This window comes from Ziziphus jujuba, chromosome 8, assembly GCF_031755915.1.
Source record: "Ziziphus jujuba cultivar Dongzao chromosome 8, ASM3175591v1".
NCBI classification, from domain to species: Eukaryota; Viridiplantae; Streptophyta; class Magnoliopsida; order Rosales; family Rhamnaceae; genus Ziziphus; species Ziziphus jujuba.
The window spans coordinates 28,238,945-28,257,780 of NC_083386.1; the positions used below are offsets into that span (position 1 = coordinate 28,238,945).

Below are 18,836 nucleotides of genomic sequence, written 5' to 3' on the forward strand. Positions count from 1 at the left end.
TATAATTTCTTATGCACAAATGAGACACTCTATTAGAATTACGCTAGTGTCAGTGAACAAAATATACAAAAGAGCCGAAAAGCCAGCAAATATAAAGCTTTTATTAAGCTTGTGAGATTTGTCCAAAGAAAATGATGGAAGAAAAAAGAGGGGGAAGAAAAAAAAAAGAGAAGATTATACTAATCATTTTTTCTTTTTTACTGGACAAAATTACAAATTCAGTATGCAACTGTAAGATCCCACGGAAGAAGGGGGATGGGTTAGTGTTCCTTGCGGAGAAACAATGGCTGTGCAACTGTGTATCCTAATTCATGAATTTCCGACAGTTAGGAGCTTTACATAAACAAGGGACTTTGAATTCATCAGGCTCGTCGGGGTCAAACAAGTAATCATACCTGCCAGAGGCAACAAACAATTAACACCAACCGATAACATAACCTATGAAACACACGGAGAGAGAGAGAGAGAGAGAGAGAGAGAGAGAGAGAGAGAGAGAGAGAGAGAGAGAGAGAGAGAGAGAGAGAGAGAGAGAGAGAGAGAGAGAGTACGTTAGCTCGTCACCAGAAGATACGTTAGTCTTAGCGATAAGTACTATCCGGCTCTCTTCGTCGCCAACACTCATTATCCTCGCATAGCAGTTGGGCATACACTACAGTAAAAAGTGGAAAGAAGGAGAAAATAGCACAGAAGAATGAGGGTCACAGTTATAATAATTAGGTGAAGTAACAAAACAACAACAGTAAGACGCAAAAATCAAATCAACATCAGCTTCCTCCAAACAAGTTTAATTTGTCTCTGCATCTGCCATTATCAATACCACATCAATGAAATAGAGAAGAAGGCTGATGTCATTTCATGAAAAATTTTATGGTCTATTACTTTAGGTGCTATTTATAATAGGATTGGAATCCTCAAAGGTAGACAGAATGACTCACCGAATGGTTTATTAAGCGTGCTATATTTCCTTTATCAGTAGCATCCACCACCACTTCTTCACTGATCTTAAACAGCTGCAGAATGTTGCATCTCGTTAGTTTCGAGGAAATAAGGGTCAAAAAATGAAGAGATAACCTAAAGGGGTATTTCAGATGAACATTAAAACTCACATAGCAGTCTTTGCCTTCCTGTCTGTAGCGTGCTTCTCTCAGATCAGCAATGCTACGCCTCACCTGCTCCCCACGATATTCAAGAACCTGCAGACAGACAAACGCTTTTTATTTGGGAGAAACTTGTGCTTGCAATAACATTTAATTAGTTTAACTTCAGAATACATACCATTTCTCCCTCTTGAATATTTCTACGTGCAAAGAGACCCCACCCGTGTATTCCAGATCTACCAAAACAAACACGTTCGTTTTCGGTTCTCTGCAATCATATATACACATCCATACAACAATTAAAAAAATTAATTCACTAAGTCAAAAATAGAATTTAGTATGGGGATTTGCCTGCAAGTGGTAAAGTCGTTCTCTGAAAGAAGAAAATGATTTAGGTTCCTCGATTACCTATTGAAGAAAAAATTCAAGCGTGTTAAGTTGAGACTCATTTTTCTCGAATTCCACATCAAAATAATAGAAAAAGACTAAAAATTAGAGAGGCTTACTCTGAAGGAGTTCAAATTTCGTATTGCTCCCAAGGGATGATGGGAATGTCCCATCACATGGTGGGCAACTGCTTCTCCTTCTACTCTCTAGCAATCAGAAAAAAAAAAAAAAAAAAAAAAAAAAAAAAAAAAAAAAAAAGATGAGAAAAGAATATATAATGAGGAAAGGGAAAAAAAAAATCACCACGGCCAAAAATGATATTGCAGAAATACTAGAACTCTCCTATCAGTTCATCGTTTCATGCACTAAAGTTTACAATCAGGTTTCACGATGGCAACCACATTTGATGGAGTAAGATTAGGTACGTAAAGTTGTGACCTAATTTGGATATATTATCAAGTATACACCAAGTAGTGCATAAATAAGATGACAAGTTTCAAATATTATGTCCTAATTCTGAATTTGTAAAAAGATTCTTTGTGCTGCATCCCAAAAAAGCAACTAGCAGCAGATATGTTCCTAACCATAGGCATTCTTGGCAATACAAAGATGTATATTACTGTGAAAGACATCATAAATAAGGTACCTTCTTGTTATCTTTTGGTCTTTTATATAATCGGCACCTTGCAGCAGATAGTGGCTCAAGCTCGGTAGAATCAACGGTTGGAACCTCTTCGGAGTTTGTTCTATTGGATGAAATTAATCTTGAACCAGCCTTTTTCTTATTTTGAATAAGGCTTTTGGCTGAAAAAACACCTAGGGGAGTCTGGATGATTAAGACAGTATCTGGATTTGGAGCCCTGCACCCAAGCACCAGAATGTAAATTGCTGCTTTTGAAGGATAAGTAAGAATTAGAAATAACTTTAAAAAAAAGTTCTTGCCTGTGATAAGCACAATATGAAACCATTTTTGTAATTTGCCTCCCATTCTTTTCCAAGCTGTGCAACTGCAAGTTTAGGAAGAACATATAGATAAGAAATCTGATCAATGACAAAGATGCATGCGACTGCTCCAGAATCATTTTAACTAAAATATGAAATAAAAAAGTTCATAACAGATCATGGTTCGTAAAAATTTTAAAAATGAAAAGAGAGACAGAGAGATAATACTGAGCTGAAATATGAAATAAAAAAGTTCGTAACAGGACATGATTGGTAAAAATGAAAAGAGAGACAAAGAAAGATAATTCTGAACTGAAATATGAAATAAAAAAGTTCGTAACAGGACATGATTGGTAAAAATTGTAAAAATCAAAAGAGTGAGAAAGAGAGATCATTCTGAACCGGAGAACTATAGGTCAATGACATGGAGATTGTTCTTTAGACATTTCATACATGCACCTTTATACTGTAGTTATTTCACAAAGTAATCTTAAGGAAGATTGATAGTTTTGTCCCTCTTGCAAATTATTTTACTATGCTTCATATGATATCCAATCCATAAGTTCACAAATAATGGTTTATGCCATGACATGCATCCCATCGATACGGATTCCCATTGGTTAACACTTAAAACACAAACAACAACAACAACAACAATAATAACAAAAAATGTACTAACATGATGATAATTCCATTGGACATGATAATAGCCCTCGTGTTTATCTTTCTGCCCTCATAAATTTTGGGATATTCCATACATAGATGATATATCAAATATACTTGAATGTTGACAATATAATACAACATAAGCAACCCTCAAAGAATTACTTTATGAAATAAAGTATTCTATCCACATATATACAGTACTGTTCCTCGTAATCATATGCACTACCAAAACAGAAATCAAGAAGAAACTCACCTCCATGCGATATCCTGCCCTTGACGCACACATTGCATGGTAATAAGTGGAGCACTTGCAACATTGTGTGCATGAACCATGAATTTGCTTACAAATAACACAAATCTGAAGTTCATATAAAAGAGGCAAAGTTTAGATTCCATCATCTAAATATTTAGCAGGCAAGATGAGTAAATTAGACTCATTGAAAGCACATTGACTGTATTTGTATTAAATCAGCAAATTCAAAAAAAAAATTCCAGATGACAAGACACAAGATTCTTTTAAAAAAACCCGATTGGTTTTTCTCTTTTAAAACACCACCCAAAAAAAAAAAAAAAAAAAAAAAGAAACAAACATATGACAAATTTGAAAGTTTCTTATACGGTTCATGGAACCAGATTCACCAGATAAAGAATTACTATCCTCAATCAGGTTTAAAAAGTTCAACATTGTTCCGGTCTAAATGATGGAAATTCTCATGAATGCAATTGAATTAGAATATCTAAAAAGCAGTGTTGCCTTAATTACCTTCACAAAAGAATTAGAAGGAATACTCAAGATTCCAAGAGCAGGCTCCATCTTTTCATCACTAGCAAAAGAGACTTCTGGTCTGAACCAGGCACAAGTAACATGAACCCACAATGTCTCAACATCAGTCGGTTTTAGAGCACCTCCTGTGGTAGGCATAACATTAAATATATCAACTTATTATAGCATGATGAAACTTCAAACTTTACCCGTTATCTGTAAAATTAACCGGCAACTACTTTAACTCTTTTGGGTACCAAATAAAAATAAAAATAGATTAAAAATAAAATAAAATAAAATTCACAAAGTGAGAATAACAGTGCACAACTTGCCTTTTACAGGACACAGGCAACATTCTCTCTTGATTTCAGGAGTTTCACATGCTTTGCAAACCCATGAGGTAAAATCTCGAACATGTCTTGCACCATAGCATTCCTGATGAACAGCTATTTGACATCTGATAGAAATATAAAAACTTTATAGATTAATAATGCATTATTAGCATTAAGCAACTTGACGGGCAAAAAGTCTACTTCACCAAGTAATTCACTTATCATGTCAGAACATGCCCAAAAATCATTATATTTAGGCTGTGAATACTTGGAAAGTGGTTGTAATGACAATACCTGTTGCAAATGATGATCTTGTTATAGTCCCAATCTTCAACCCATCTACACACTGCACATCGCTCTGTTGTCCACTTAGCATAAACAGGTTCATACTTCTCTATCATAGTAGCATATGAACAGTTAGCTCTCATTGGCCAAGCTCTTCAATATCGATACTAGCTAGAGAGAGAGGGAGAGAGAGAGAGAGAAGATACCTTGCAAAAAAGTAAGCAATTTCTGCTTTCGTTCTTTTATAGAAGGTCGTTTAGGAGGTTTAACAGACACAAGAGCACTAGCATGATACTCAGCCAACTGCAACATCTACAAAAATCAAACAAGATACATTAAACTACAACTTCACTGTATCATATCATGGTTGCATCAAACACTCACGGAATCTGCTTTCCGTACTGGACATCTATCTTAACATGTCAAGAAAGTGCTTTGATGAAAAAGTAATCAATATGAATAAAATGAAAAGAACAAGGTAACATAAACCACAAACCCATTGTTCCAGTGGCAGCATGGAACCCTTCACCCTAACACTTGTCTTCCAATTTCTTGATTTGGAACCTGTATGTCGCTCCCATTCACTAAGTGCTTGCTTTCGTGAGCCACAGGAGCCACAGTCGCAAACAACTCTGGACAAAAGAAATATCAAAATAAACATTTTTTCTTTGTTATAATAAAGACAAAGGAACTTGTATTTATATCAAGAAAAAGTGCTAATTCAGATTTTAATATCAAGAAAAGGTTTAACTAAGGTTTTAATCAATACTATTAAGGTTTTAAAGGATGCTAGCTCAAGCTCTAATATGAATGTCCACTGTCCAGCACATGGACAACAGGCCACAGGACATATTGGTAGGATAATAACATCTGACTGCTATATTCTCTAAAAGTTCACAAACTAGCAATTTGCATCCTCTAATAACAGAAATGGAATTGACATATTTGTTAGATTGTATATGTGTATGTATATATATATATATATATTTAAGATATAACATTCAAGTCAACTACTAAATAAAAATATGCTAAAAACTTGGAACAATATACTGCTTCACCATATTTTTTTTGTACTATGTATATTTAAGAAGCTTGTAAAGAAGTAAAGAAAAGATCAACTAGTAATCACAAGTTTAATTTCCTCAAAAAGGCTGAAATGAATGAGGGAGAAACAATGAATTCAACCACTATTGACAAAACAACAAAATATTTATGAACAACAGTCTCCCACCAGCTATCATTCAATCAATTCCCTTATACTTACGAGTGAAGACTTGGAAAATATGTGCCTTCCACACCATTGCAGAGAACTGTAACCTTGCTAGGCAGCACCAACTGACCATTATTTTTGCTCCATCTGAATAAGAAACTATAATCATCAGATAAAAGGAGGTGAAATAATGCATTCAAATTTCATTGGAAATGCAACATATAATCGTGGATAGAAAGAAAATGAACTTCAACTAATTCATAGAGAAATTGAACAAAAAGAAAATTAACTACTGTAAAAACAAAAAATAAAAAATAAAAAATACAATAAACAGCACTAGCAAACTAGTAATAATTCCCATTATAATGATAATTAAAAATACTGATAACAAAGATTTTTCACAGTGAAAAAAGGGCTTTACAGACTTACTTTACTCTTGGTTGTCCCCTTTCTGAATCTGACAATTCAAAATTAAACTTTGCTTTGCAAGCAGGGCAGTAATAATCAGTGCCACCCAAATTCTTCAAGAACAGAATAACTTGATCAGGGAAGTCTGAAATGCTCTTAACGATCTCATTATACAGAGCGAGAAGAAAATAAGTATCAGATATTTACTATGATGGACAGACCTTAAAAAGGTTACTTGAAATTTTGTCACATTCGGCATGCACCCATACTTTACAACCATCACAGCGAACCTGTCCAAAGAGGACATTAAATAATCAATAGCAGTTATACAGGAAAATTGTAATAACCCCAGCAACTTGTAGGTTCCTCACCCAACTTCCACTGTCCGAATGATTCCAAATCTTCTTGCATATGCCACAATAATGCTTCGATTTTGTTAACTGCAACAAAAGTCCAAAAGATAAAAAAATCCACCACATTTTCACACCCAAAAACTAAACTAAATAAATGGTTCAAAGAATAAAGCAGGTTGTACGAACCCTAGCACATGTTTTACAGAAAAAAGGGCCTGATGGAGTTGAAGCCTTCATCTTTTTTGACATTTTGAACGGAAGACTAGAGCCGCAGCCATCACAGGCTCGTGGCTCCGTTTTCTTTCCAGCCATATACTGCACAGAAAGAGCTAGATTCAATGAACTATGAAGATTGAATGGAGAAAAAATGAAGATTGAAGGGAGAAAAATGCATTTCATTAAAGGTTAAGCATCTTCTCTCCAATGGGTTGCTGAGAAAAATTTTAGCAGAACAAAATGTTTCACACCAGGTCTATCTTCTTTTAGCTACATTTAGAAGAGTCATCACTACAAAAAGGATAATGGTAATGCCACAATTAACCATCCTTCACTTATGAATTTCATAGTAATAGAAATACATGTCGAGCCCAAGGAAAACACAGGTTAATCAAGGCACAACAATCTAGGAGTTTGCCAGCACGAAAGATTATTAAAATTTTAAACCATGGAACATGTATAAAAACTGAAGTCCTACTTGCTTTATAGCATTTTCAAAACAGTAGGTATGATATCGAACAAATCTTTGCTAATATCAATTTCAATGATAATTCCTGTATGATATTCGATCAATTTTCATTCAGCCTTACATTGTAGCTGTCACTCAAAAATAAAAGGTGGGAAACTACAAGAAACCTTACCTGGTTCAGAAAGTGACAGTCTGGATCCTGGTTTGAACCAGTAGCCTCTTGAACCCCTCTTAGAATAGATTCATCATACGCTGGATTCCCAGCAGCCATATTTATATCAGCAATCAATTTCTCCGTGTAACCTTGTTCAGCCAAAAACGCCTCCTCTATTGCCATCTGGAAATCACATGGCTTGCAGTCATTCAATTCAGACTGCCCCTGGAACCTAATCACGAAAAATATTGCCCAAGAACAAAAAATAAATCTAAATTGCAATTCAAATTGGTGGTGAACAGAAATAATAGTAAAAAATAAACAAAAAAATAAAATACAAATTGCAGCCACAGACCTGTCTACAAAATCCATAAATGGAAAAATCATCCCCCGCTTAACCCACGCATAATCCTGCTTGACGTCATCAAAGTATCATAATTAATGGCTACGTTCTTTTTAATACAATGACAACACAAGCCATAATTTAGATAACTTCTACATAGGAAGTAGTTCATACCCTTTGATTTTCATTACCAGAGTACCCAAAGAACATCACACAAGCCGCATCAGCTATGCAAGCCCTCAAAACTAGCTCAGGTGCTTGTGACATCGGGTCGATGACAATGGCAGGCCAAAAAGGCTCTTTTTTCCCTGGCTTTGCCCACACTATATCACTAGAATAAAAGTCTTCAGGTCCATACGACCCGTCTTTCCTTTCGCCACTGTCTTCCAAAATCCTCTCACCTCCAACCAAATCAACTAGTTCCTCATTTGCGTCAGCTGGGCATTTCTCATCTTCAACCAGTTGCTCATGCACCGATGTAAGTGAACTCCTCGAACTCGAATATTTTCTAACATCAAAATTCTTAGAGCCCACGTAACCATCCTCCTCACCATCCTCGTCATCGCACAATGTGGAATATTTCCTATATCTATATCCAACTCTCTCCTCATTTCGCATCTTTTTGGTATTTACACTACAAGTTTTTGGCGTTCTAAAGCTAAATTTATCCTTCTTACATTCAACTTCGTCATCAAAAACATAATCACGCAAACTAGTCTTACTTTCTTTCCTCCAATTCTCAATGACTGAATCGTTAAAACGAGAAGGAAGTACCTGAACTCGACCCCTCGAAGTTCTCACAAGAGGTGGCCGTGAAACCTCCACCTTCCCATTAATCTTCCTTCTCGTCGAATCTCGACCCTTTGATTTAGACTCCACTTCAGGGAAACACGAGTCTTGTGTACACCACGAAGCAGAGAAGCCCTTCTCGGCCGCAACAGAGCCGATAAACCCATGAAGGCTCGCGGGGATTATACCGGCGGCGACCTCGCCGAGCAGATTCAAAGGGTAATACCCATTAGTCTTCCTCTTCTTCCTGGAAGTGTTGTCGTCGTCCTCACCCGCTGAGTCTCCAAGTTTGCACCGTTTCAGACTCGGCATTTGGGATTTCAAATTCCGCTTAATTATCATTATCGCAGAAATTCAGAAAACCCCAACGAATCCTCGATTCCAAAATGCTTCTATAAATCTCAACGCTCGCATAATAGTACCCCCAAAATCCTTTCGATTTCACATCAAAACCCCAATTCTCGGAACACCCATAAACCCTAATTTCCAGATATTCTCAGAAACAGAGCAATTCAGAGGATAACGAGTTTGGTTCAAACTTTTCTTATCTTTTCTTTCTATTTTTTTTTTTTTTCTATTCCCCAAGTAACAAACAGAGAACTAAGAAAGTAAAATCTAAAGAACAGGAATGGAAAATTGAGTGACCGAAGTGTCAGCGAATGAGGAAAAAAGGATCAAATTTCTCGAAAGAGTTTGAAAGAGAAATAGGGATCTGTTCGATGAACTTTTTTTTTTCGTCCCTAACTGCTTCAGAGCACAGATAGAAAGAGAGAGAAGATGAAAAAAAGTTAAATAAACAAATTGAAGTTTAATAAAATGGAAAAATAAGTAAAAATTAGAGTTTTGGAAAGCTTTTTAATTTTTATCGAAAATTTTGAGAAAGAGTTATAGGGCGGGTGAGTGGTGACAGAGCATAGAGGAGAGAGAAGAGAGAGGGAGAGAGAGAGAGAGAGAGAGGGTCGGCGTTATCTTGTAAAAGTGTTATATTAGATGGGAGAGAGAGAGAGGGGTTAACTTGCGCCTTACGTGTTTAGAGCACAATTCTTCAGCTAAGGACCTAAGGTCATGAGCATGGTGATGGGCATTCTGGTTTAGCAACATTCTTTCATGGGCTGGGTTTTCTTTTTTGGATTTTGGTTTGGTGGCTATGGTATTTATTTATTTATTTATTTTTTTTGTAAGCAGAGAAATCATGGAGTTTATGTAATCTGTTCCAAGAAACTTGGAAATTTAATGTAGCAACCAATTTGTACTTTATATTGGTTTTTCAAATTTTTTTATGTGAACGTTGGATTTAATTCGACTATAGTTCGTTAAAAATTTTATCGCATGGTTTGTTCATCCAATTGTTGCTTTGCTTTTGTTAAATTTTTATATTGGGCTTTGTTGTTATATGGCAACGCTGCAAGTGCAAGTTCGTTTTTTGGGAATAGTGTACGTTTCAGTGGCAGCACAATGTGATTGTTTGAAATTATTTAATTTCCATATGATTTTGGGTTGTCAAAAAGTGTCTTGGGATAGATTTGTCGACGAAAAATTGATAATGGGTTTGGTTTTTCAGAAATCTTTTTTTCTGTGATTTGGCTTGGAACTTGGAAGAGAATGAAGGCGTTTAACAGAGCAATAGGTGGAAGAGAAGAGTTTTTTGATTTTATTTGAAACTTTATGCCTTTTTATTGGTGGGTCTGATTTCTTTTTTTTTTTTTTTTTTGGTCCTGAAAACCGCGAGTATGACCAAAAGAAGATTGTTGGAGGTTTTTAAAAGTAACGAGGATTCACCAACGGAAATCACGAATTTTTTCTCCCATTTTCTTGGAGGGTTATTTTGGGCATTGATGCTTCGTTTTAGGTGGGACTGTTAAACGGGTCGTGTTCCAAAGCTACTATTTGCTGAAAGGTATTAGCTTTCGCTTAATTTTTCGCTTTCTTATTATTCAAAATTGCTTCTTTTGCGATATTTTCCCTGTTTATCTACATTTTTTGTTCATTTTTGGAGACTTTGAAAATGTATAATCCGACTCGGATGACCTGAGAAATCTCACCACCATTTATAGTTCTTTTTCAAATTTTTGTTTTCGTACGAGAAAGGCCAAAAGGGTCTACAAGCTCGAAAATAATCCCTCTCTGTAATTAAAAAAGCATGAGCTTGCCAGTCCTAGTTTATCCAATTTGGCAACACCGTCCAGTTTCCCACCACATATAGCAGGTATGTGTATGGTCCTTTTTTTTTTTTTTAAATATAATTTCCCATTATTTCTTATTGAATTATGTGTTTGATTTTGTAATTTGATGAATGGGTTTGTGTCTAATCAAGCCCTTGACTGAGTTTGGAACAGTGTCCAGTGAGTCCGATCATAGGCAGAGTGTTATGTGGGAATATATTTATTTGGGTAAAGCTTTGAGAAAGATAATTCGAAATGGGATGGATTTTCAAGCCTAGATCTGAAGGGGAGAAGGTAGAAGCTTTCAAGGATTGATAAATACCTTGATGGGTGTGTTATGGTAGATTTGGCTCTGTCAGTGAAAAATGTTTGGCTGCCATGAATATTTTAAAAGAACCAGATGAGAAAGCAGAAAATCTGTGGACGCTGGAAGGTCAACGATAAGAAAATATTGCTAAAGAAAGCTGGTTTTTCTTTTCTCTTTTTTTTTTTTTTTTTTTTAATATAAACTATTATTAATTGATGCAATGATTAATGGTATATCCAAAACTAGGGATGGCATGTTGGATCATGTGAATTCTTAATAATTTTATATGTGCCTTAATTATATGTCTTGAAATTTTATTGGGTTTAACGTGCGAAGAGTATATGATCCTTAAGCGTTTAAAAAAAAAAAAAAAATGAAAAATGTTTGTGAGCCCTGAAAGAAGTATGGTTGAGCAACATGGGCTGGGTTTAATGTTTCAGGGGCGCATGTATATGCTTTAGGAGGGCAGAGAAATCTTAGATTGGTGCAAAGTTGGTTTCCGAAAGTTGGATCTTTCATATATGTCTTTTAATGCTTTTTGGGCTTTTCTGTCTCGGATTGTTATGACTGAAAATTTAAACTATTTATTTCCTAAATTAAAAATTGGGTCATGTAGTTGTACATCCTGAGTTTGTTTGAGGAAACAAAGTTTTTTAGGTGAAGTTGTCACAAGATTTGGCCTGAAAATGGTTTTATTGATTTGTTGAAAAATTTAAACTATTTATTTCCTAAATTAAAAATTGGGTCATGTAGTAGTACAACCTGAGTTTGTTGAGGAAACATAGTTTTTTAGGTGAAGTTGTCACTAGATTTGGCCTTAAAATCGTTTTATTGATTTGTTGAAAAATTTATGGTGGAGAAAAGGCGGTGTTTCGCCTGAGCAACGGGCAGCCCTGTCAGAAAGTTCCTCATAAGTTTTGGTGGCTAAGTATTTCATGGTGGGTTTTGGTGGATGGGTCGTAGACGGTTGGATTGGAAATATGGTATTGAAACTTCAAACCATATATGGTGTGTCCTAAGGAATTGAATTTTTCCACAAATTTTTTTCTGGGTTTGGGGGTAATTTTGGGTGGATTTGTAACAAATGGTTAAGGTATAATGGAGTTTTTTTGGTATATGCATTTATTAATTTTCTGGTTTACAAAGAGCTATGATGATGGTTTAAAATCCGACTCTTGCTTCTTTATTTTATTTTTTGGTGTTTTTTAAAATCCGAGAGTCGGTGTTTGTTCAAAATGATTGGTAACCATGGAAATTCTAGCAAAATTTTCTATTATTAGAAACTTTGTTATACTAATTACCTCCTGTCAGAGCATTTTTGATTCGTTCTGAATAGGAATACTTGGTTGAAGTATGTTTAGATAGTAACACATCGATGCAAATTTTCTGAAAATTTCCCTTCACTTTATATGGTGAATTATATTGATGATAGTCAGTGCCTAAATTCTGGGGAAGAAGAAGAGGCTTTTCAAGTATTGCCAAAAGCAAAATAATTGGTCTTTCGGGTACAACTTTTTTCTTATTGTTACACTATAAGCAGGCATTCTCTGTAACAAAAATCTGCAATTTTGGACGTGCACCACAATTGGAACTTTTATAGCCACTAAAAATTTTCACTGTGGAGGGCTCTAAACTGGACTGGATAAACAAGGGAAAAAGGCGGTTTAATATCCATGTGATGCAAAATGGGTTGAAACTCGAAAGTCACATTGCAAAAATGTTATTAAGATTACAGAGTACTAAGTTTGTCAACCTACAGTGGCAGTGATCTGACACAAAAGAAAGGAGCTAAGTTAGAGCTTTCAATCTATGGTGGGTGTACTAGAAAAAGGTTGGACTTTATTCTATTGTATGATCTAGAAACATTTTCCTACTAGAATTTTCCTTTCAATTCATGTCAGAATTTTTCAGCCTTTCGTGAATCGTGGGTCCATCAAGTTGGAATTTTTAGTCGGCAGGTAATATAAGCCAATCAAGATAGACTAATTATGTGGTTAAGGCTAAAGAAAGTATCGTTTTCTATCTAATCCTCCACTAATCACAGTACTAGATATGATAGAAGAATGATTTTCTGTATTTATGTGATTTTCTTCCTATGGAGGGGCTTGTTTACGCTTCATTCAAGAAGTTATGAATTAACATTTTAACTCTAGCTGCACCATCTTGCATAGACTGCAGAATTTTGTGACAGAATGTCCATTACATGGGCCTGCCCTTCCATCAGTACTGAATCAAGTTGGTCCTAAAGAACGATAGATTTGCGTTCATGGAAGTAATAATGAAAACAAAAAGTAAATAATAATAATAAGGGCACGCTTATTATTAGTTCTTGAATTGAACCTGTAACCCCAGAAAATGAAAAAAGATTTTAAGCCAATTTACTTTGCTTAATATGTTACATATGCACTACACAGTTCTTATCAATGAGACAAAAATATAAGAATTACTGGCAAATCCGAGACTTTTTAATGTTTCTGAGATCTGAGGCACCAAATGTGTCGTCACCCATGATGGAGTAGAGCTACAGAGCAAGAAGGTAATGAAGAATTCAAACTAGAATTTGCCTAAAGTGGGAATTACGAACCATCACATTCATAGGAGGCAAGATGAGGGGGGAAAAGTCAAGCCAGAGATGGGGTAATATTTTGTCTGCGTAGAAAGGGGTTGAAGCAGAAGGCGCATAAAACACAGCTATCGAAGAATATATGATACTGTTTTTGGTTGATACCTCTCGTTTGTAATTGGTCAAAGGCCTGCCCCAATTTGGACAGACAAGTTTTTATAATGTGAAAACCACATGACCAAGCGACGCATATTCCTGCTTAAGGTGCCAAGTTCTAGCAAGCTCTCATAACCCATGGTTTGTTGTCTTCGCATGAAAGGCTGAGCTGTCCATCTCAATTACAAGACAAATCAAAACACCTCCAAACAGGAAAAGTAGAATTGTGATTGTTGATTGCATTTCTTTTTCTTTCTTTTCTGTCTTTTTCTTTTCTTTCTATAGACTTGGTCTTGCTTGGCCAAACAAGCAAGAAAGAAGGTAGGTCAACTTGTAAGCAACTTGCAGTTTGTTGCTTTTTTATTTTTTTATTTTTTCAGAAAATAGTAGGAATCTGGTTTTGATGTGCAACACCATGAATGACCATAAAACCATTTGTTGTAAAGAGGAGAAGAAGTGAAAGAAAAACACTAATATTGGCATTCGATAAACATCTATTATATGAACAAGTACAAATCATTTTTTTTTTTTTTTTTTGGGGCTTCCTCTTTTATTTAGCATACTCTATTTACAACTCTACTTGCTCACGGTAGGTAAAGAGGAGGTTATTACAGAAATAGGAGGGGGAGGGGGGGAAGTATGGTAGACTAAGTCTTCCATATGCCAGATTTGCACTACTGTTCTCTTCCATTGCATAATCGGACCTAGCTACTTCATTCCTCCTTTCTTCATACCATATTGGTCAACAGTTATTGTCTCCTGGCTTCGGTTTCTTCAGTCTTGGCAAACCTTCCGCGAATCCTTGGTTGGCTGTCAGCAAGAGCCTTCCTGCAGGCATACTGAAACAAAGCATAAAAAGGTTTCAGTAAGGAATCATCTGATAGGCAGAACTCAGCACATGTAAAAGTAGTGGAAAAATTTAAATTCAAGACTGTTTTGTGGCAAGCAAAGCATGTTGAGGGAATGACGGATTTTTCCATTCACATTGTGTATGTTTTATATGGTAAATCGATGAATGCCATAGCTAAATTGATCTGGAATTCTGATTCGGAGTATGAAACATAACAGATAGAATTAGGTTCCTCATACTGCATGTATGACTACATGGAGGGGAAGACATACCATGCTTTTGAAGCTATCAAAAACCAATTTGTAGTTGTTGGAGTTAGATCAATGATGCTAATAGTTATCTTTATGGGCATATTGCTGTATTTTAAGTTAGTGCTTTTACTGATAGTGAAAATCATTAAGCAACTATATCTAACAATTTTTAACCACTTTCAGAACTCCCAAAAGGTAACCACACAATACAAGTCGATTTTTGTAGTGAAGGTGATCAAAATGTATTACACTGAATGTCTAAAATTTGCAAATCCTTCAAACTACGTTGCATTATTGTTTCTTCCATTTGTATGGAATAAAATCAAGGAGTCAAACGTTGCACTGTTGCATGGCTATGCAATCCTCAACGAGGACTTTCTGTATTACCGTAATTAGCTTGCAGACTAATAATATATCTAAGGAGGAAAAAAATAAAAATGTTACCAATTGTTTTTACCTTTATTTTCCTGCCAAAATTCCTCTTCGTCTTCTTAGTTCTGTATCTTGAAAGCTTTTCCCTACGTTCCTCTGAGGTGCAGTTGCTGATGAAGGGCCTCTCATGGGGAGAGTGGATGAGGCTTATGTTACCATTTCCAAGAGTCTGTCATAAAAACTCAGTATCAATGACCCAGCCCCATCCTGTTGAAATGGCCAGAAACATCTAAACATTTCTCAGTCCGTAGGCTTTTTTACCATGCCAATAAATGTTTAGTGCTCAATTGTAGAAAAATGAGTCACTAGACTCTGCTGGCTTATACCATGCAGATGAGTTGGAATATGCAGACAAAACCAACCAGTTACAATTTTCAGATGCAGAGAAAATGAGTTTACCAGATTGACTTACCCTTTCCAACGGTAAGCAATACAACTAACAAGAACATTGGTAATGAACAATACATTAAAAAATTATAATATGTGGAAGGTGTCTCTTGAAGCAAACTAGTAGGGTGTGTTTTAGATCAAAATTGAGCATCTCCAAGTATATCATGCATATTGTGTTCTTAGCCCAACCTTCACTTCTAAGAGGAGCATTCAAATGGTCAGGATTGGCCTTCATACATGCTATTAGGACAGATTACTAACTGAAAGGTGGCTATTATATGCAATTACGATTTGAGTGAGTTCATATTGAGCATGAACCTAACAATTTAGCAAACTTGAATCATATAGACTTAGAAACTACACATGCCCTCTTCAAATATCCAGTAAATTATCCTACTACAACAGGGAAGCACTAATATAGTTCTATAATTGATGACGCTCCATCCACCTAAAATACTTATGGCTAATGTCAGTGTATCCATCGTATTATCCAATTTTCTTACCTTCAACAACATCTGACTTGTCTTTGGTCCCAAAAAAAGAAAAAAATTTAGTCTCAAAGCCATGATTTTTTCTGAACCTGTTTTCTGTGTCAAGAATACTATCTGTAACCTTATTTTAGATGTTTAACTACCTCAACCCCAAAAATAATTTGGTAAAACAATATGAAATAATAAAGTCTGACCTTAATGTCTCCTTCACTAAATGCCCGCCGCATACCATAAACAGAACCAAAATCCATTCCAGGAAAATCCAGAAAACTTGGCTTGGTCACAGCTCCATGCATCCAGTCCATTGAGTGTAAACATCCCGAGCTGACACTTTTCTGAAATGGTACATCAAGAAGAGGTTTGTCCTCTTGAATTTGGCTATTATCTGCCCTCAAAATTGGGATCTTAATATCCAAGACTTCAGAAAGCGGTGCGTCTATTGCTGCTTTTTCAAACAGATCCTTCTCGCATGCATAAAAGACCTCACTTAAAAGCTGCTCCTTTTGAAGTGATTCAATGTCTGCAACCTTCAGTGCTTGATGGGAGATGACATCTTCACCACAAGATACCATTGAAATAGCCGCCGTCATGGGATCAAGGCTCACAGCCGGCTCTTCAATAATGGGTTCTGGAGCTTTGAATAGATCCCCTTCTCCTCCCAGGTCATACTCTGATATCATAGAGGATTGAACCAGGTCACCCTGCAAAAGGCAAAGGAAAAACAAAATTAGCAACTACCAAGAACTCACCTGAACAAATCACTACTTCTTTGCAATTATATTAGTACTCATAGGACAAAACAAACTGCTTCTAAATTTATATCAGTTATAGTAGTGAATAACCCCAGGTTAATTCAGATATAGTTAATGGTTACTATTTTATTCAAATTTTAGAGTGAATCAAACTTAAATTTAATAGTTACAACAAAATAACAGTAACCATATTTACAAAATAACCAAGAGATAGCAGGATAGCATGTCAATCATAAATTATGCTCAGATTGGCGTCTCAGATTTCAACACAATTGATGGCTCAACATAAGAGATGTGACCGTTCTTTATGGTTCATAGCACAAGCTTGGTTTTAGTATTTGGCATTTTGTAAGGAAAATAGAACAAAAAATTTTCCCATAAATCCAGTCAAGGAAGAACTAGGAAAGAAAAACATGCAGTGAAGCTCACTGTTAAGCTAAAAATTCAACCAAAAGTTGGGGGCATCAAAGAAACAGAGAGAATACTGAGAAAGGCTGGTCATTAATATTCTTCAGCTGCTATAAATTCAGAAAATATAATAAAAAATTATAAAACCAAATAAACATTCCTAAAGTTGATTTTCTGTAAAAACCAATACCATACCAGAATTTCATATCTTTTTTCTTTTTCTTTTTTTTTTTTTTTTTTTGGGTTTTAACCGAGTAAAATACAAACTCACTAAAAAGGAGGATCCTTTTAGCAATGAAAACCAGCAGCTTTGTGTGAAAGATAGATCCGTTGATACTTTTTTTTTCTTTTTTTTTTTTTCAGGGTCATTTTCTTTTTCCTCTTATCCTCAAAAAATTAATTTTTAAAGACCAAAATATAAATATTCATGGATATAATATAGGAGAATAAAACTTTTATGTTTTCACACCCGCCTTCAAGAAAGCGAAAAAAATGAGAAAGAAAAAAGAAAAAATAGAACTTTTTTCTTCTTTAGTATTAGTGTTAGTGCGGTGGAAAAGCAAAAATCACAACTATAAAACTGGAAGATAGATTATTGAACACGAAACTACGGCCGAAAAAAAACAAAATATATATATATATATATTTTTTCGACTTGTATATTTTTTTCTTGGCCTTTTCTATCCTTTTCCAGATCCAGCATAAAAAGCTTACTCCAGCTGTTTCCATGTATGCTTCGACTAAATGATGAAAAAAATATTAAGGAAGAAATATTCTTTTTTCTTTTTCTTTTTCATTTTTGTGGAAACACAGACGCGTAAATCATAAAGTTCCTCAATTTATTTTTCCCTTCATTTTTTTTTTCTTTTCTTTTCTTTTCTCTTTTTTTTTTTTTTTTTTTTTGTCCTTGTTTTCTCATCAATTAGAGAGAAGGAATCAAACAAAGAATAAAATCAATCAAAATACAAGATGCTCAGGAAATTGAGCATTGAAAGAAGAATCTATTAAATTTGTTCAAAATTTTCATCTCTAATTCTAGATTTACTTAAAACCTCATGCTTTCCCTTTTTTTTTGCCGCTCATTTTCTCAGCAAGCAAACAGAGGGTAATTGAGAGTGAAGGCCAAAACTCCAACTTCCGGCAAATCAATTCAAACCCATGACAAAAAAATCAAACTAAATGCAGATCAAGAAAACCCACGAAGTAAAAGGAAGAGAAAGTAGAGATAATGAGAAGAAAAACAAAACTGATACGTGTCCATTCATAAAAAAAAAAAAAAAATTATTTAATTTCAGAGACGAAAAGAGAGTACCATTAAAGCATTGGACTTCTGGATTTTGCAGAATTCCTCAAGTTGTTGAACCTCTTGAGAGAAATTCTGAAAGTACGGGAACAAAAGCCCAGTCTCTGCATACATTTCCCAAAACCACACACTGTCTTAGCTCAAAGCTTCAAGTAGTAAAACAGCGCTTTGTTTCAATAAGAAGAAGATTTTTTACTTGCTCAAAATACAGAGCAAAAACAGAGTAAACAGAAGCAGAGCAAAACTGAAACAGAGCAGCCAAAATGGTTGAAAAAGAGAGAACAAAGAGGAATGGGTTGGTTTCTTTTGCTGCTTGGTGATTTAGGACTTAGTAGGAGAGAGAATATATATATATAA

The 18,836-nt window shown here is 35.2% G+C and overlaps 2 protein-coding genes and 1 long non-coding RNA gene across 7 annotated transcripts; 1 reads left to right on the plus strand and 2 right to left on the minus strand.

Moving 5' to 3' along the window:
• Positions 1 to 80: 80 nt before the first annotated feature.
• On the minus strand, positions 81 to 9,357 carry LOC107414796 (histone-lysine N-methyltransferase ATX4). Its single transcript, XM_016022992.4, has 23 exons — positions 7,800 to 9,357; positions 7,638 to 7,693; positions 7,301 to 7,514; positions 6,630 to 6,758; positions 6,462 to 6,530; positions 6,312 to 6,380; positions 6,112 to 6,203; positions 5,737 to 5,829; positions 4,969 to 5,104; positions 4,679 to 4,784; positions 4,482 to 4,581; positions 4,188 to 4,312; positions 3,856 to 4,001; positions 3,346 to 3,450; positions 2,427 to 2,491; positions 2,131 to 2,344; positions 1,604 to 1,690; positions 1,449 to 1,505; positions 1,276 to 1,365; positions 1,107 to 1,193; positions 936 to 1,010; positions 549 to 649; positions 81 to 395 (listed from the first exon to the last, which is right to left on the minus strand). The coding sequence occupies exons 1-23, from the start codon at positions 8,754 to 8,756 to the stop codon at positions 305 to 307; spliced, it is 3,264 nt and encodes a 1,087-aa protein (XP_015878478.1). The 5' UTR covers positions 8,757 to 9,357; the 3' UTR covers positions 81 to 304.
• Positions 9,358 to 9,688: 331 nt separating this feature from the next.
• Positions 9,689 to 11,085, plus strand: LOC112490971 (uncharacterized). Of its 2 annotated transcripts, none has more exons than XR_003055232.3 (2): positions 9,689 to 10,620; positions 10,729 to 11,085. It is a non-coding gene; the product is annotated as an uncharacterized LOC112490971 (long non-coding RNA). The 2 variants fall into 2 exon arrangements; XR_003055233.3 differs by having other exon boundaries at positions 10,751 to 11,085.
• Positions 11,086 to 14,059: 2,974 nt separating this feature from the next.
• On the minus strand, positions 14,060 to 18,811 carry LOC107414762 (uncharacterized). 4 transcript variants are annotated; one of them, XR_007239886.2, is made up of 4 exons: positions 18,489 to 18,811; positions 16,211 to 16,717; positions 15,161 to 15,342; positions 14,060 to 14,441 (listed from the first exon to the last, which is right to left on the minus strand). XR_007239886.2 is itself a non-coding variant. In XM_016022940.4 (4 exons), exons 1-4 carry the CDS (start codon positions 18,591 to 18,593, stop codon positions 14,352 to 14,354), a joined length of 846 nt encoding a protein of 281 aa, XP_015878426.1. In that variant the 5' UTR covers positions 18,594 to 18,809; the 3' UTR covers positions 14,060 to 14,351. The 4 variants fall into 4 exon arrangements, 3 of the variants coding, with proteins under 3 accessions (XP_015878426.1, XP_015878427.2, XP_048326888.1); XM_016022940.4 differs by having other exon boundaries at positions 15,161 to 15,304; positions 18,489 to 18,809; XM_016022941.4 differs by lacking the exon at positions 18,489 to 18,811 and adding an exon at positions 17,448 to 17,713 and having other exon boundaries at positions 15,161 to 15,304.
• Positions 18,812 to 18,836: the final 25 nt, after the last annotated feature.

Coding starts and splice junctions, on each gene's coding strand:
- LOC107414796 (XM_016022992.4), bottom strand. CDS start 8,756: ATGATAATTAAGCGGAATTTGAAATCCCAAATGCCGAGTCTGAAACGG. Junction 1,366..1,448: donor AACGACTTTACCACTTGCAG/GCAAATCCCCAT, acceptor ATATGATTGCAG/AGAACCGAAAACGAACGTGT. Junction 396..548: donor TCTTCTGGTGACGAGCTAAC/GTACTCTCTCTC, acceptor TGCCTCTGGCAG/GTATGATTACTTGTTTGACC.
- LOC107414762 (XM_016022940.4), bottom strand. CDS start 18,593: ATGTATGCAGAGACTGGGCTTTTGTTCCCGTACTTTCAGAATTTCTCT. Junction 16,718..18,488: donor AGAAGTCCAATGCTTTAATG/GTACTCTCTTTT, acceptor TGCCTTTTGCAG/GGTGACCTGGTTCAATCCTC. Junction 15,305..16,210: donor TTAGTGAAGGAGACATTAAG/GTCAGACTTTAT, acceptor TTTTTATGACAG/ACTCTTGGAAATGGTAACAT.